The sequence below is a fragment of the Salmo salar genome, chromosome 12, assembly GCF_965601325.2.
Source record: "Salmo salar chromosome 12, fSalSal1, whole genome shotgun sequence".
Lineage (NCBI taxonomy): Eukaryota > Metazoa > Chordata > Actinopteri > Salmoniformes > Salmonidae > Salmo > Salmo salar.
Window position 1 is genome coordinate 48,630,389 of NC_138302.1, and position 17,450 is coordinate 48,647,838.

The following is a 17,450-nucleotide window of genomic DNA, read 5'->3' on the forward strand; positions in this document are numbered from 1 at the left end:
CAGTTTATGATGAGGTATTCTAACTCAGGCATGCAAAAACGAGAGACTTCCTGAACATTAGAGATTGTGTATCAGCTGTTGTTAACAAAGAGACACACCCTCCTCTCTTCATCTTACCCGAGTCTGCCGTCCGGTCTTGACGATGCATAGAAAAACCAGCCAGATATATCCAGGTCAGCTACGAATCTGAGAAACGAAGGATATCAGGTCCCATTAATAGGATCGTTTCGAACGGAGCTCATCCAGTTTGTTCTTAAGTGATTGCACGTTCGCCAATAGAACAGAGGGCATTGGCGGTCTGTTTGCTTGCCGACGTGGTCTCGTCATGGTGCTGAGTCGCCTGCCTCTCTTTCGTCACTACTTCCTCTTTCTAGTCCCGGGGATTAGGGCCTGGTCCAGAGTAAACTGAACGTCCAGAGATGCCGACTCGTTGAAGTAGAAATTGTCGTCCAATTCGAAGTTCTAAATGGGAAACGTTAACTATACTCTTTTATAGGTGACAGTTTCTGAGGTTACACTTGCATGGCCACATAATGACATGGGGACATTTTGGTGGTATTTTTGCTGGGACTGACGGATAACCAAACAGAGGAGCCTTGTCTCTTCCAGACAGTTAGAATGTCAACATCTTGATCACAACAGGAAGTCTTCTCACACGCGACAATTCTTTGGAGAAGCCCACTAACAGGCCTTAACTTCACTAGGGTAGGGGGCAGCATTCGGAATTTTGGATGAAAAGCATGCCCAAATTAAACTGCCTGCTACTCAGGCCCAGAAGCTAGGATACACATATAATTGGTAGATTTGGATAGAAAACACTCTAAAGTTTCCAAAACTGTTAAAATAATGTCTGTGAGTATAACATAACTGATATGGCAGGCGAAAACCTGAGGAAAATCCATCCAGGAAGTACTATAATTTTGAAAGGCTGTTTTTCCATTGAAAGCCTATCCACCATACAAAGACTTAGGATCCAGTTCACGATCTCTATGGCTTCTTCTACATGTGGCCAGTCTTTAGCCATTTTTTCAGGGAAATACAGCACTTTCAATGAGTGGACAGTGGAAATTTCCAGACATGAGTCCAGCGCGTGATCGGGAGCGGGCCTTTCTTGTTTCTCCTTTTCTATTGACAAAGCTTTTGTCCGGTTGAAATATTATTGATTATTTATGACAAAAACAACCTGAGGATTGATTTTAAACATCGTTTGACATGTTTCTACAAACTTTTATTGTACTTTTTTGACTTTTCGTCTGGATGTTGAGAGCGTGCTTTGTTCCTTTGGATTACTGAACTAAACACACCAACAAAACTGAGGTTTTTGGACATAAAGAGGGACATTATCGAACAAAACAAACATTTATTGTGTAACATGGAGTCCTGGGAGTGCCACCAGATGAAGATCATCAAAGTTAAGTGATTAATTTAATCGCTATTTCTGACTTTTGTGAGTCCTCTCCTTGGCTGGAAAATGTCTGTATGGTGTTTTGTGGCTAGGCGCTGTCCTAACATAATCGCATGGTGTGCTTTCGCCGTAAAGCCTTTTTGAAATCTGACACAGTGGCTGGATTAACAAGACGTTTATCTTTAATCCTATGTATAACACTTGTATCTTTCATCAATGTTTATGATGAGTATTTCTGTAATTTGATTTGGCTCTCTGCAATTTCACCAGATGTTATTTGAGACAATGCATTACTGAACATAACGCGGCAATTTAAACTGAGGTTTTTGGACATAAAAAGGGACTTTATTGAACAAAACAAACATTTATTGTGTAACATGGAGTCCTGGGAGTGCCACCAGATGAAGATCATCAAAGGTTAGTGATTCATTTTATCGCTATTTCTGACTTTTGTGAGTCCTCTCCTTGGCTGGAAAATGTCTGTATGGTTTCTTGTGGCTAGGCGCTGTCCTAACATAATTGCATGGTGTGCTTTCGCCATAAAGCCTTTTTGAAATCGGACACTGTGGTTGGATTAACAAAAAGTGTATCTTTAAAATGGTGTATAATACTTGTATGTTTGAGGAATTTTAATTATGGGATTTCTGTTGTTTGAATTTGGCGCCCTGCAATTTCACTGTCTGTTGTTGAGGTGGGACGCTAGCGTCCAAATGACACTAGAGGGGTTAATGGTCGCCCGGCCGGGCCTGCGGTTCCTCTGAGCAGCAATATACAGCTTCCTCTCGGGTCGCTTGGGACCTCGGGGCCCTTGTCTCAACTCTAACGCGTTCACGGGTCAGCGAGTTTATCAGGCCAGAGAATCTACAAGAACCCACTCCTTTTTTATGATCCTGTGATTTGATAAGATTTGATAAAGGTAGGCTATAAAAGGCCCTTCCCCTTTATCCCTCTGATGTCCCTACATGCTCTTGATTTGGGGGCGGTTGAATCCTCTGTCGTGATTGGCTGAGGAAAGACCTGGAGTGGGGATACCACGGATTGACTTTTTTGTTCACTGTGTTCATGTTTTTTATGTATAGTGTGTGGGGTTCGGCTATTTTTAATGGCTACATCCTTTTCACGGACTGTGGTTCAGACAAGCGTGTGTGTGTGTATGTGTTTGTGTTTGTGTGTGTGTACGGACCGCATTGTGTCTCAAAATAGTCAGCTGGAGTGCACTGAGAGTCTGAAACAGATAGCTGGACTTTCCCATGGGGGGGCCTGTGGCTGGGGGGCCGAGAAGGGAGGTCTCAGGGCCCCGTCTGGGACAGAGTGGGGGAAAGGGGCCTGGTTCTCACGACACCTGACCCAGTCCACATCCTGTCCTCAGCCCCACAGCGTGGTGTGGTCAGGGGGCCGAGCTGGGCTGGTGGAGAGCCTCTGACCCAAAGGAGATCTGGGTGGCTCTCTGGCTGGACCTAAGGGCTGGACCTAAAGACAGCATGCATAAGCATAGAGGGGGAAACACATTGATCTCACACCCTATTCAAGAGCAGCATTGGGGGTTTTCCCTTTCATGTCTGTGTCCTGATTTCTCAGGATGGACACATCCACTTCGAGCACTGCTCCTTATAATGTACTGTGAATGTGATGAGTAGTTGACTCAAAGAGCGAGTAAGATAATAGTTAAACATTTTTGAACAAAATCATTCCTTTAAAAATGAAGGAGAAGTAAGAGAAAAGTTGAGAGAGAGTTAGCTATTTTTCAATTTCAATTTTATAATGTACTGTATCCTGCTCCTTATAATGTACTGTATCCTTTTTGTATTATACTAAGTACTGAATGGTTGTACAAACCTTGTGTTTAGTTGATGGATCCTGTTTCATAAAAGTTGTAGCCCCCTCTACTGGTCAGGAGAAGAGTACTGTTAGAGTAAATCATTTTGATGGGTGTCTGCTATTAGTGTCCCCCCAGGATGAAATTGGAAATACAGTGTCAAGAAAAAGTATGCGAACACTTTTGAATTACCTGGATTTCTGCATAAATTGGTCATATAATTTGATCTGATCTTCATCTAAGTCACAACAATAGACAAACACAGTGTACTTACACTAATAACACACAAATTATTGTATTTTGCTTGTCTATATTGAATAGATAATTTAAACATTCACAGTGTAGGTTGGAAAAAGTATGTGAACCTCTAGGCTAGAGGTGGAGTCCAATCAATGAGATGAGATTGGAGATGTTGGTTAGAGCTGCCCTGCCCTATAAAAAACACTCACAAAATTGTAGTTTGCAATTCACAAGTAGCATTGCTGATGTGAACCATGCCTCGAACAAAAGAGATCTCAGAAGACCTAAGATTAAGAATTGTTCACTTGCATAAAGCTGGAAAAGGTTACAAAAGTATCTCTAAATTTGTAAGTCGCTCGGGATATGAGTGTCTGCTAAATGACGTAAATGTAAATGTCTAAAAGCCTTGATGTTCATCAGTCCATGGTAAGACAATTTGTCTGTTAATGGAGAAAGTTCAGCACTGTTGCTATTCTCCTTACGAGTGGCCATCCTACAAAGATGACTGCAAGAGCACAGCATAGAATGTTCAATGAGGTTAAGAAAAATGTCAGCTAAAGACTTAGAGAAATCTCTGGAACATGCTAACATCTCTTTTGACGAATCTACGATACGTAAAACACTAAACGAGAATGGTGTTCATGGGAGGACACCACGGAAGAAGCCACTGCTGTCCAAAAAAAACATTGCTGCATATCTGAAGTTGGCAAAAGAGCACCTGGATGTTCCAAAATATTCTGTGGACAGATGAAACTAAAGTTGAGTTGTTTGGAAGGAACACACAACACTATGTGTGGAGAAAAAAAGGCACAGCACACCAACTGTAAAGTACAGTGGAGGGAGCATCATGGTTTGGGGCTGCTTTTTAAAAATGGTATCCTTTATTTAACTAGACAAGTCAGTTAAGAACAAATTTGTATTTACAATGACGGCCTATCCCGGGCCAATTGTGCGCCGCCTATGTATGGGACTCCCAATCATAGTCGGATGTGATGCAGCCTGTATTTTAACTAGGGACTGCAGTGACCCCTCTTGCACTGAGATGCAGTGCCTTAGACTGCTGCGCCACTCAAGAGCTAACATAATTTGCTTTGCTGCCTCAGGGCCTGGACAGCTTGTTATCATCCACGGAAAAATGAATTCCCAAGTTTATCAAGACATTTTTTGAAGGAGAATGTATGGCTATCTGTCTGCCAATTGAAGCTGAACAGAAGTTGGATGATGCAACAGGACAACAACCCAAAACACAGAAGTAAATCAACAACAGAATGGCTTCAAGAGAAGAAAATACGCCTGCTGGAGGGGCCCAGTCAGAGTCCTGACTTCAACCCGATTGAGATGCTGTGGCATGACCTCGAGAGCGGTTCACACCAGATATCCCAAGAATATTGCTGAACTGAAACAGTTTTGTATAAAGGAATGGTCCAAAATTCCTCCTGACCTTATTCGCAACTACAGAAAACATTTGGTTGAGGTTATTGCTGCCAAAGGAGGGTCAACCAGTTATTAAATCCAAGGATTCACACACTTTTCCCACCCTGCACTGTGAATGTTTATATGGTGTGTTCAATAAAGACATGAAAACGTATAATTGTTTGTGTGTTATTAGTTTAAGCAGAAAGTGTTTGTCCATTGTTGTGACAGATGAAGATCAGATCAAATTTGATGACCAATTTATGCAGAAATCCAGGTAATTCAAAAGGGTTCACATACTTTTTCTTGCCACTGTATGGATCTGTCTTTGTCCGTTCGTATATCTAAGACACCAATGGCCCAATTTTGAAAAGACTTGAATGAATGATGCGTCTTACCATAGAGATACACATTTATAAAATTATACTGATTGGCCCAAGAGGGGCCCTATAGTAATCAACTGAAATTTGAAACTTTGAACAAACATGTCTCCTGGCCCCTTTGAGCTTGAATTTTGGTTACTAATTGGCCTGGGAGACAACATGTTTACTGTTGCCTTATTTGTTAGTTTATTTAACACAAAGTTGTTAGGTAAAGCAACTATGATTCCAGTAATATATATTCTGAATTAATTCATACTTTTTGTTTCCTTGATTTACATTTGAGTAATTTAGCAGACGCTCTTATCCAGAGCAATTTACAGTAGTGAATGCATACATTTTTTCTCCATACTGGTCCCCCGTGGGAATCGAACCCACAACCCTGGCATTGCAAACACTATGCTCTACCAACTGAGCCTCACGGGTTTATGTGTCGAATAATGTTACCTCAAGTGCAGTGGAGGCTCCTCAGATGAGGAAGGCGTGAACCATCCTCCTCAGTGAATTTCATAAAAATAATGAAACAATAAAGAAATTATCCTTTTTAGATAAAACTATACTAAATATATTCATGTCACCAAATAATGGATTAAAACACACTGTTTTGCAATGCAGGTCTACAGTAGCCTCAACAGCACTCTGTAGGGTAGCGTCCTCCTCTGTGTACATTGACTTCAATACAAAACCTAGGAGGCTCATGGTTCTCACCCCCTTCCATAAACTTACACAGTAATTATGACAACTTCTGGGGGATGTCCTCCAACCTATCAGAGCTCTTGCAGCATGAACTGTCATGTTGTCCACCCAATCAAAGGATCAGAGAATGAATCTAGTACTGAAAGCATAAGCTACAGCTACCTACAGTAGCACTGCAGTTTAAAAAATGTGATGAGTAGTTGACTCAAAGAGCGAGTAAGATAATAGTTAAACATTTTTGAACAAAATCATTCCTTTAAAATTGAAGGAGAAGTAAGAGAAAAGTTGAGAGAGAGTTAGCTATTTTTCAATTTTTTTACTTTCACTTAGCTAGCAAATGCAGCTAGCTAGTTTAGCCTACTGAAACACCCGTATCAAACAGAGAGGGATGCTATATTAGCTAGCTGGATATGCAACACTGGAACTCTTCCAAGTCAAGGTAAACATTTGGCTTTATTAATTTATTGCCACGGATGTCCCCCCAGGTTTAGCTGCTAAATTGCTTGCTGACTGTACACTGTACTGCATGATTATAGCGGCTTTACTAACCTCTAGTAGCTATGTTGACTATGGCATTAGCTAATATGGTGACAACGATGTAGGCTATGTGTAGCAGTTAGCGGTTATGATATGAAGGTATGGCTTGCAAAGGTTTCTTCTTCTGATCACAGACAGCTGATGTGCTGTTCACAGAAGTCCACAAGTGAAGGGAAAAGGTGAAAGGAAGAGAGTTTGGACACACCTACTCATTCAAGGGTTTTTCTTTATTTTTTTACTATTTTCTACATTGTACAATAGTAGTGAAGACATTAAAACTATGAAATAACACATATGGAATCATGTAGTAACCAAAAAAGTGTTAAACAAATCATAATAGATTTTAGATTTTTGATGAAAACTTTGCATACTCTTGGCATTCTCTCAACAAGCTTCACCTGGAATGCTTTTCCTGTTGGGGCTAGGGGGCAGTATTGAGAATTTTGAAAAGAATATGTGCCCATTTTTAACTGCCTCCTATACCAACTCAGAAGCTAGAATATGCATATTATTGTTCAGGTTTGGATAGAAAACACTCTGAATTTTCTAAAACTGTTTGAATGGTGTCTGTAAGTATAACAGAACTCATATGGCAGTCAAAACCCTGAGACAAATTCTGACAGGAAGTGGATACCTGATGTGTTGAATTACCTTTAAGCCTATGCCATTGAAACACACAGGGGCTTATTAATCGTTGAGCACTTCCTATGGCTTCCACTAGATGTCACCAGTCTTTACAAAGTGGTTTGAATCTGCTACTGTGAGATCTGACCGAACAAGAACGGTGGTGGCCGATAAGACTCTGGCGCGCGAGTTCATGTTGGGTACTCTCGTTCCAATACGTTTTAAAAGAGAATGCAATCGTCCGCCTTGAATATTATTCATGTTCTGGTTGAAAAAGGCACTAATGATTTATGCTATACAACGTTTGACATGTTTGAACGAACGTAAATATTTTTTTCCCCCTCTTTGGTGAAGACAAGTCCGGCGGGCTTAGTTCATGTGCTAACGTCACGGAGCATTTTGGACATAAATTATGAGCTTTTTCGAACAAAACTACATTTGTTATGGACCTGGTATTCCTGGAAGTGACATCTGATGAAGAGAATCAAAGGTAATGGATTATTTACATAGTATTTTCGATTTTAGATCTCTCCAACATGGCGGTTAGTCTGTATCGCAAAGCATATTTTTCTGGGCGCAGTGCTCAGATTATTGCAAAGTGTGATTTCCCAGTAAGGTTATTTTTAAATCTGGCAATCCGGTTGCGTTCAAGAGATGTAAATCTATAATTCTTTGAATGACAATATAATATTTTACCAATGTTTTCGAATAGTAATTATTTAATTTGTTGTGCTGATTGACTGGCGGTTATTGGAGGGAAAAGATTTCCTCAACATCAACGCCATAGTAAAACGCTGTTTTTGGATATAAATATGAACTTGATAGAACAAAAAATGCATGTATTGTCTAACATAATGTCCTAGGAGTGTCATCTGATGGAGATTGTCAAAGGTTAGTGCATAATTTTAGCTGGTTTTCTGCTTTTGGTGACGCGTGTCTTTGCATTGACAAAACATTACACACAGCTATTTTCAATGTACTGTCCTAACATAATCTAACTTTATGCTTTCGCCGTAAAGCCTTTTTGAAATCGGACAACGTGGTTAGATTAAGGAGATGTTTATCTTTCAAAGGGTGTAAGATAGTTGTATGTTTGAGAAATTTGAATTATGACATTTAATTGTTTTCAAATTTGGCGCTCTTGATATTTCACCTATTGTTGATAGTGTGTACCAGGGGTGGGACGCTTGCGTCCCACATAGCCCATAGAGGTTAAAGGAGTTTCCACATATTCCCACCACCTTGGCTACTTTTCCTTCACTCTGTAGTCCAACTCATCCCAAACCATCTCAATTGGGTTGAGGCCAGGTCATCTGATGCAGCAACTAATCACTCTCCTTCTTGGTCGAATAGCTCTTACACAGCCTGGAGGTGTGGGGTCATTGTCCTGTTGAAAAACAAATGATAGTCCCACTAAGCGCAAACCAGATGGGATGGCGTTTTGCTGCAGAATGCTGTGGTAGCCATGCTGGTTAAGTGTGCCTTGAATTTTTAGTACATCACAACACTATCACCAGCAAAGCACCCCCACACCATCACACCTCCTCCTCCATGCTTCACGGTGGGAACCACACATGCAAAGATCATCCGTTTACCTACTCTGCATCTCACAAAGAAATGGCAGTTGGAACCAAAAATCTCTCATTTGGACTCATCAGACCAAAGGACAGATTTCCACCGGTCTAATGTCCATTGCTTGTGTTTCTTGGCCCAAGCAAGTCTCTTCTTATTATTGGTGTCCTTTAGTAATTGTTGCTTTGCAGCAATTCGACCTTGAAGGCCTGATTAACGCAGTTTCCTCTGAACAGTTGATGTTGAGATGTGTTGGTTATTTGAACTCTGTGGGCTGCAATTTCTGAGGCTGGTCACTCTAATGAACATATACTCTGTAGCAGAGGTAACTCTGTGTCTTCCTTTCCTGTGGCGGTCCTCATGAGAGCCAGTTTCATCATAGCGCTTGATGGTTTTTGCGACTGCTTGAAGAAACTTGAAATTTTCCACATTGACTGACCTTCATGTTTTAAAGTAATGATTGCCTGTTGTTTCTCTTTGCTTATTTGAGCTGTTGTTGCCATAATATGGACTTGGTCTTTTATCAAATAGGGCTATCGTCTGTATACCACCCCTACCTTGTCACAACACAACTGATTGGCTCAAACGCATTCAGAAGGAAAGAAATTCTACAAATTAACATTTAACAAGGCACACCTGTTAATTGAAATGCATTCCAGGTGACTAGCTCATGAAGCTGGTTAAGATAATGGCAAGAGTGTGCAAAGCTGTCATCAAGGCAAAGGGTGGCTACTTTGAAGAATCTCAGATATAAAATACATTTTGTTTCTACAATGTAGGACATAGTAAAAATTAAGAAAAACTCTGGAATGAGTAGCTGTGTATAAACTTTTGAATGATCATACTGTTTGTATGAGACTGGTATGAAAGTGAACTGTGTTTGCATGTGATCAGGGGTGTATTCATTCCCCTGATTCTGTTCAAAAACATTTCTTAAACAGAAGCAAATGTAACGAAATGGGAAGAAACATTCCTGAATTTGTCCAACTCTCATTTAAAACAGTTGGAGTTATGATTACGCCCTAAATCAGCTAGACGCAGGCAAGAGTGTGCAAGGCGGTATTGAATATGTCACTGTCTGTCACCTTGATTACTCAAATTTCTCTCGACCTGCGTTGTAAACTTTCATTCATAGACTAGGTTGTACCAACCTCATGATGGGTATAGGGAATATTTGAGTATCGTGTAGTAGCCCAAAACTATCGATGTTACATTGAACTGGGTGAATGGAAGATGAATGACAGTCATCCAATATGCTGTAATAGAAACAAAGCCATGCTCATAAAAAAATGTATCATCTTCCCTCATCTTAAACGACACCGACCGCCACTGCTCGAGTGATCATGTATGTTGAGTTGACGATAGTTGACGCCTTGAAAATGGCACAGGGCACAGAGAGCAACTTAGTGAAAATATCATCTTTTAATTATTGATTTGACTTGGTAATTGAAAAGTTCATAGCTTTTCCCGATTACATACAAAGTTTAGTACAATTCAAATTCAACAGCCTTTCATAGGGCAAATAATTAATGGTACCAATCCTTCATAATAATGGTGTAACAAATTAACTGGCTTCTCATGTCTAAGTATTACAATGTAGCTTACACTTTTAGCCTGTGCATAGATAAAAAACAAAAGGGCATATTGAGCATTTCCTATGTAGAACATGGATATATCAACAATTGTTGTGAATGAGACCAGATATAGGGCTACTTTATCTCAGAAATATATTACAGCATTTTATAAGATGTTCAATTCATAAATCAGATCAAATAAATACATTTATAATGAATTAACAACCTAGTTAACCAATACAGTTATCATTTGATAAATAAATACATAAATACATTAAATTAATAAATACACAAATGTTTATCGTGGAAGACATGTTGCAGGGAAATTAAGAGCTAATTGGCATATTAAATAATACTGGAATGTAAATTATTGCAAATAAATGAATATGAATCCATAAAACAATTATAGAAAATATTAAAATTTTAATGTTATTCAGTCATCATTGTCAGTTATCTTCTATGTTCTTGAACAACCCTCATTTACATTATTATTGCTCTCTATCAAAAAGCAGGAAGACGGGTGGTGAGGAGTGCAGTCTTTGACCAGGGTTGTGTTTATTAGGCACCAAATGGAAGAAAACAGACTGCAACAAGGCGGGAGACTATCTGGAAAAGTCCAATAATAAAAAAAGTTTAACCCTCATTTTCGTTTTTAGTTGTGATGTGTTTTAAAACATTTCCGTTACATGCCCTAATGTTTCCCAACTCCAGTCCTCGAGTACCCCCAACAGATTCAACTTGTCAACAAATCATCAAGCCCTTGATGAGTTGAATGAGGTGTATTTGTCTGGGGATACAATAAAAATGTGTACTTTTGGGGGTACTCAAGGACTGGAGTTGGGAAACACCGCCCGAATGAACACAACATTGGTCTTTCTTGTAAAGGAGATATTATCTCAGTGAAACAGACCTAGGTAAATAAGCTGATATCGTGTAAATCTCTGATCAGTCCTCGGGACAGCAGTCCTCTTCGTCTCCGGAGCCCTTGAAGCAGGCCGACTCGTAATGCTTGATCAGGTAGGACTTCAGTGCAAAGCTCTTGCCGCAGCGCTTGCAATCATAGTGCTTGAAGGCCGAGTGCGTCTGCATGTGGGCACGCAGGTTGGAACGGTCTGCAAACGCTTTGCCGCAGTGGGCACAGGCGAACGGCTTCTCGCCCGTGTGCGAGCGCATGTGACCCTGCAGCAGCCACGGTCGGCTAAACGCCTTGCTGCACACTCCACACTCATGCCGCAGGTCGTGGGTGAGCATGTGCATGGCCAGCGCCGGCATGGACACGTAGGCCTTATGGCACGTGGGGCACTTCCTGGCCTGCTGGCCTTCCAGGCTGCGGTGTGTCTGCTTGTGACGGCTCAGGTTGGATGAGGTGGCGTAGGTCTTGCTGCATTCGCTGCACGTGTGGCGCCCCGGTCCCTTAGACTTTCCGGGCTTCCCTATGGCAGCCTTGGACCCTGTGGATCCCACTTCTGCAATGCTGGTTCTCTCCTCACCTTTGGTTTTTGTTTTCCTGTGGTTGGCCCTTCTCCGAGAGCGGCCGTCAGAGATGAGGAAGGCGTCCACCGTGTAACTGCTGCTGTCCGACTCGGTGGTCATGCCTGAGCAGGGGCTTTCGGGCTGCTCCATGTCATGGTCGGAGTAGTCCTCCCCCCCGCTGCCCCCTGTGCTCCCTGGGGAGTACAGGGGCCCCGCTGAGAGCCCGGTCTGCCTCCTCAAGCCAGGGTCCTTTGTGCTCTGGCATATTGAGGGGATTACGTAATCCTGGATGTAGCCTGTAGCAGGTTTGGAAGAGAAAGATTTTGAATAAATAACTGCATTTTTTGGCAACAATTGTGGCATTTTAAATGTATAGCCTTTATACAGATTTTTACAAAATGCATTTCACAAGATATGTTTTTTTTGGTCTAAGATTCTATGGTTTTATGATTCCAGCACTCTTTCTGATTCCAGTTGAAGCATATTCTTTTTTATTGTTGAGCCATTGAGTGAAAGACAGCTGATCTGAGTCTTCCATGCATTGCGGATCAATATGAAACTGTATACAGGAAACCATTTGCAAGTGCTTGGTTCAGCAAGCTTTGCGAATTAAATATGAATGACTCTTCAGTGCACAGTCTTGCACCGATCAATACTCATCCGGCTCAAAACAAGTTATGCACCCCAAATGGCACCCTATTCCCTATATAGTGTACTACTTTTGAACAGGGCCCATAGGTCTCTGGTCAAAACTAGTGCACTATGTAGGTAATAGGGTGCCATTTGGGACAGATACACGGACTATCATTACTAGCTATCAAAAAGACTATCACAGACTAAATGCAAGTTGTATGCACTGACATGGACACAACAGTCATAAAATTAAACACACTTGTTAGTTCTCCATAACTGATACACCTATCGCCATCCCATCCCATGCCACCATATCTAAATCTGTTATCGTAGTGGGGGCCAAAACAAAACTGAATGTCTCAGTAAAGAAATCCCACAAAGCGCTAAATCATTTTAATCAGATCATTCTCCATCTGTGGCGTGTTGAAAGTGCCTGTGAGTATGGTAATGGCTGGATTGAATGACAGGTGCAGTGTGATTTGGGGATGGGAATGGAGAGGGGGAGGCAAAGGGGGGTTATAGGCTGATCTTTACAGCAGTGCACAATATATTATGCTCCCCCTTGCAACACAAAGGCAACCAGACAGCTGGCATCCTAATTCTGGGAACAAATGATCCGGCGAGCCAAAGCTCTGTGGTTATGATGGACATTCCACTAACAACACACCACACATTTCTATGGAAGTGTTTTTCCCTGAAATCATAGCATCAATTGACCAAACCTCATATACATCTAAGGTTGATTGCACTCCCCTCTCATTTTTTGTATCAATGATAAACTAATGATGTTACATAAAGCATATTGCCCTTTACCATTTAAGTTTATGTTTTCTAATGAATACAATTTTTTTTTACCATTTAACATTGAGTTTTGTCAGTTTATCAAAAAATAAACAGTATTTTGTCAATGGATTTTAGAGAGAGAAAGAGAGGGTTTTGAATTGCTACAATTTGACCTCCCTGTGGGTATCTCGCATCCTGTAAGATCAGATGAGATGAAGGGATGAAGAGCTAGAGGACTGGCGGGGGTGGGGGTGGGTGATAACAGGTAAAGACTCAAGGGCAACAGCGCCAGCTAAGGACAAACCAGTCACGTGGATATCTGCTTTCTGGTGGTGGTGGAGAGTTTTAGACCTCACAAAGGCTTGGATGGGATTTCGAGCCTAATGCACGCATCCATGTGTACCATTATGCATGTACACAATAGTATTAAAGCCAAAGCCTGTTGTGTGATCTGCTCGGTATTAAACTGATTGGTCCAGAGTGACCTGAATACTATTTAGCGTCACTGGAGGCATGGGGCGGACTGGGGTGGGGAGGGTTGGCTGGTGGAGGGGTGGGGGGATTAAATAGCAACATCACAGGCTTAAGGAAAAACATGTATCAAGGGGTTGGTCCATTTATTTAAAAAAATTAACAAGTATGTTTTTCATTCCATTTCTGAATAAATACACTATTGAATTTTTTTTGAAAACCTACAACTCTAAACTATATACAACAAGCACATGAACAATACAAAATGTGCTTTTTTTACTACATGTTTGCAATGTGTAGACAGAAATGTTAAGTAATCTCAACTCACCATTTTCACTCAAACGGACCGCCAAGTTGGTGGCGGACTCGGTGATGGCACGTGTGAGCGTGTACGATCCGTCCAAGTGATGCTGATGATTGGAGGAGTAATCGTGGACCTTCAGTTGCTTCACCAAAAAGGAACGTGGCATTTTCTTGACGGGCTGGTCCTAATGCCACATATGAAGAAAGAAATAACACAGGAAAAAGCCAAAGACCTGCACGCTACTTTAGGACAGCCCTTTAGAAAAGGCCCCAAGTCAAAGAAAGTCAAAATGGAGGTGAATGATGCCAACGGATGCTCTGAGATTTCCCTCACTACTAAAACTCCCAGGCCTGAATAGTCTGAATAGCCTCAGTCTGAATGCCAGAAAGAATGGAAACCGAAAGAACGGAAGAGAAAGTGCTAGGAAAAAGTGAAAGCCAAAGGAGAAAGTAAAGACAGAGGAAGAAAGAAAGTGGAGATATAGAGAGAGACAGTGTGAGAGAGAGGAGAGGAGATGGCTAGACTAGCTGAGCTCAGCACTAGCGCAGGCTTTTATACGGGGCACGAACCCCCAAAGATCAGGTGGTGCCTTTGGAAAAGGGAGCCTACTTAGCATTAATCCATCAAACATCCCCGGGGACACACATCAAATTACCACGAGCCGTCTGTGCATCCCCGCACAAGCACCCACACACACACGCACACACACACACACACGAGCGCACACACACACTGCAGCCAACCCCAGTCAACTCCCCCTCCTCTCACCCCATCTCTTTCACCCCTTCATCGCTCCACACACAGAGAGAGCAGACAATAGCACCGCTGAAGCATGTGGGTGACACTATACACAACATCTTGTCCCCTATTGTCTTCCAATGAAGTAGCTAACAGTTTACAGCTGACTGCCCCCCAAAAAACTGTTATGTGCCTCTTCCTCCCCACATTCTGATATTTTAATCTTCAAAGGCTAAATGCTGATTAAAATAATTTAATTTCATAATTATAATCTTCTTTGATCATGTATTTATATGATTATATAAGTGGGTATATGGATTTTAACAAATGGAAATATCCAGTGCCTTCAGAAAGTATTCACACCCCTTGACTTTTTCCACATGTTGTTGTGTTGCAGCTTGAATTTATACGGATTAAGATGAGATTTTTTTGTCACTGGCCTACACACAATACCCCATCATGTCAAAGTGGAATTATGTTTTTCGAAATATTAACAAATTCATTAAAAATGAAAAGCTGAAATGTCTTGAGTCAATAAGTATTCAATATTTTTGTTATGGCAAGCCTAAATAAGTCCAGGAGTAAACATTTGCTTAACAAGTCACATAATAAGTTGTATGGACTCACTCTGTGTGTAATAATAGTGTTTAATATGATTTATGAATGACTACCTCATCTCTGTACCCCACATATACAATTATCTGGAAGGTCCCTCAGTCAAGCAGTGGATTTCAAACACAGATTCAACCACAAAGAAGGGCACATATAGGTAGATGGGTAAAAAAAAAAGCAGACATTGAATATCCCTTTGAGCATGATGAAGTTATTAATTACACTTTGGATGGTGTATCAATACCTCAAGTCACTACAAAAGATACAGGCGTCCTTCCTAACAGTTGCCGGAGAGGAAAGAAACCGCTCAGGGATTTCACCATGAGGCCAATGGTGACTTTCAAACAGTTAAAAAGTTGAATGGCTGTGATAGGAGAAAACTGAGGATGGATCAACAACATTGTAGTTTATCCACAATACTAACCTAATTGACAGAGAGAAAAGAAGCAAGCCTGTACAGAATAAAAATATGCATCCTGTTTGCAGCAAGGCACTAAAGTAAATCTGCTAAAAAAAAATGTGGCAAAGCAATTCACTTTTTGTCCTGTATACAAAGTGTTATGTTTGAGGCAAATCCAATACAACACATTACTGAGAACCACTCTCCATATATTCAAGCATAGTGGTGGCTGCATCATGTTATCGGTATGCTTGTAATCATTAAATTCATTTTTCAGGATAAAAAAGAAACAGAATGGAGCTAATTATAGGCAAAATCCTAGAGGAAAACCTGGTTCAGTCTGCTTTCCACCAGACACTGGGAGATGAATTCACCTTTCAGCAGGACAATAACCTAAAACACAATCCCAAATCTACACTGGAGTTGCTTACCACGAAGACAGTGAATATTCCTGAGATGCCGAGTTACAGTTTTGACTTAAATCTTCTTAAAAATCTATGGCAAAAGTTGAAAATGGTTGTCTAGAATGTATCAGCAACCAATTTGACAGAGCTTGAAGAATTTTGAAAAGATTAAAAGGGCAAATGTTGCACAATCCAGTTGTGGGAAGCACTTACAGACTTACCCAGAAAGACTCACAACTGTAATCACTGCCAATGATGATTCCACAAAGTATTGACTCAGGGTTGAGAATACTTATGTAAATGACATATTTCTGTATTTCATTTTCAATAAATGTGCAAACATTTCTAAAACATGTTTTCACTTTGTCATGAGGTATTGTGTGTAGATCGTTGAGAAGAAAACAAATATTTCATCCATTTTGAATTCAGGCTGTAACACAACAAAATGTGGAATAAGTCAAGGGGCATGAATACTTTCTGAAGACAAATGCTGTAAAATGTGATTGTAGCTATCACCCATACAGATTGATTTAGATGTAAAGAATGGAGGGTGTCATATTGCAATGTGTCCTTCGAAAATAAACCACTTCTGAATATTCTACATTGGTAATGCATTTCATATGTTGTTTACATACATTTTACATTCACATACTTGACATTTCCATCAGTTCCGCCACAACAGCTGCTATTTTTCACTCTCATTTCTTATCGTAGGTTTCTGCCAGTTTTATGTCCACATAAGAATCTCTTATCCCCAACGTCAACCTCAATGGTCCCCGTAGTGACTTCCGGCCTGGCGGCTGTGACCGGTTGACTCCTGTGTGAACGGAGAGGTGACGGGGAATCATGGATACGTGTCTTGAAAAGTCTGGATGGATTTTTGAAAATACACAAACAGAAGAGAAACCCTCTCTCCACCAACAAAAAAAAAGGAAAAATATGCATTTTATATACAGTACCAGTCAAAAGTTTGGGCACACCTACTCATTCAAGGGTTTTTCTTTATTTGTACTATTTTCTACATTGTAGAATAATAGCGAAGACATCAAAACTATGAAATAACACCTTCTGAACCATGTAGAAACCAAAAAAGTGTTAAACAAATCAAAATATATTTTATATTTGAGATTCTTCAAAGTAGCCACCCTTTGCCTTGATGACAGCTTTGCACACTCTTTGCATTCTCTCAACCAGCTTCATGAGCTAGTCACCTGGAATGCATTTCAATTAACAGGTATGCCTTGTTAAAAGTTCATTTGTGGAATTCCTTTCCTTCTTAATGCATTTGAGACAATCAGTTGTGTTGTGTCAAGGTAGGGATGGTATACAGAAGACAGCCCTATTTTGTAAAAGACCAAGTCTATGGCCTATGGCA

The 17,450-nt window shown here is 40.7% G+C and overlaps 1 protein-coding gene across 1 annotated transcript; it reads right to left on the reverse strand.

Annotated features, from left to right (window-relative positions):
* Positions 1 to 10,086: 10,086 nt before the first annotated feature.
* Positions 10,087 to 14,469, reverse strand: LOC106565261 (transcriptional repressor scratch 1). Its single transcript, XM_014132170.3, has 2 exons — positions 13,946 to 14,469; positions 10,087 to 12,026 (listed from the first exon to the last, which is right to left on the reverse strand). Exons 1-2 carry the CDS (start codon positions 14,085 to 14,087, stop codon positions 11,203 to 11,205), a joined length of 966 nt encoding a protein of 321 aa, XP_013987645.1. The 5' UTR covers positions 14,088 to 14,469; the 3' UTR covers positions 10,087 to 11,202.
* Positions 14,470 to 17,450: the final 2,981 nt, after the last annotated feature.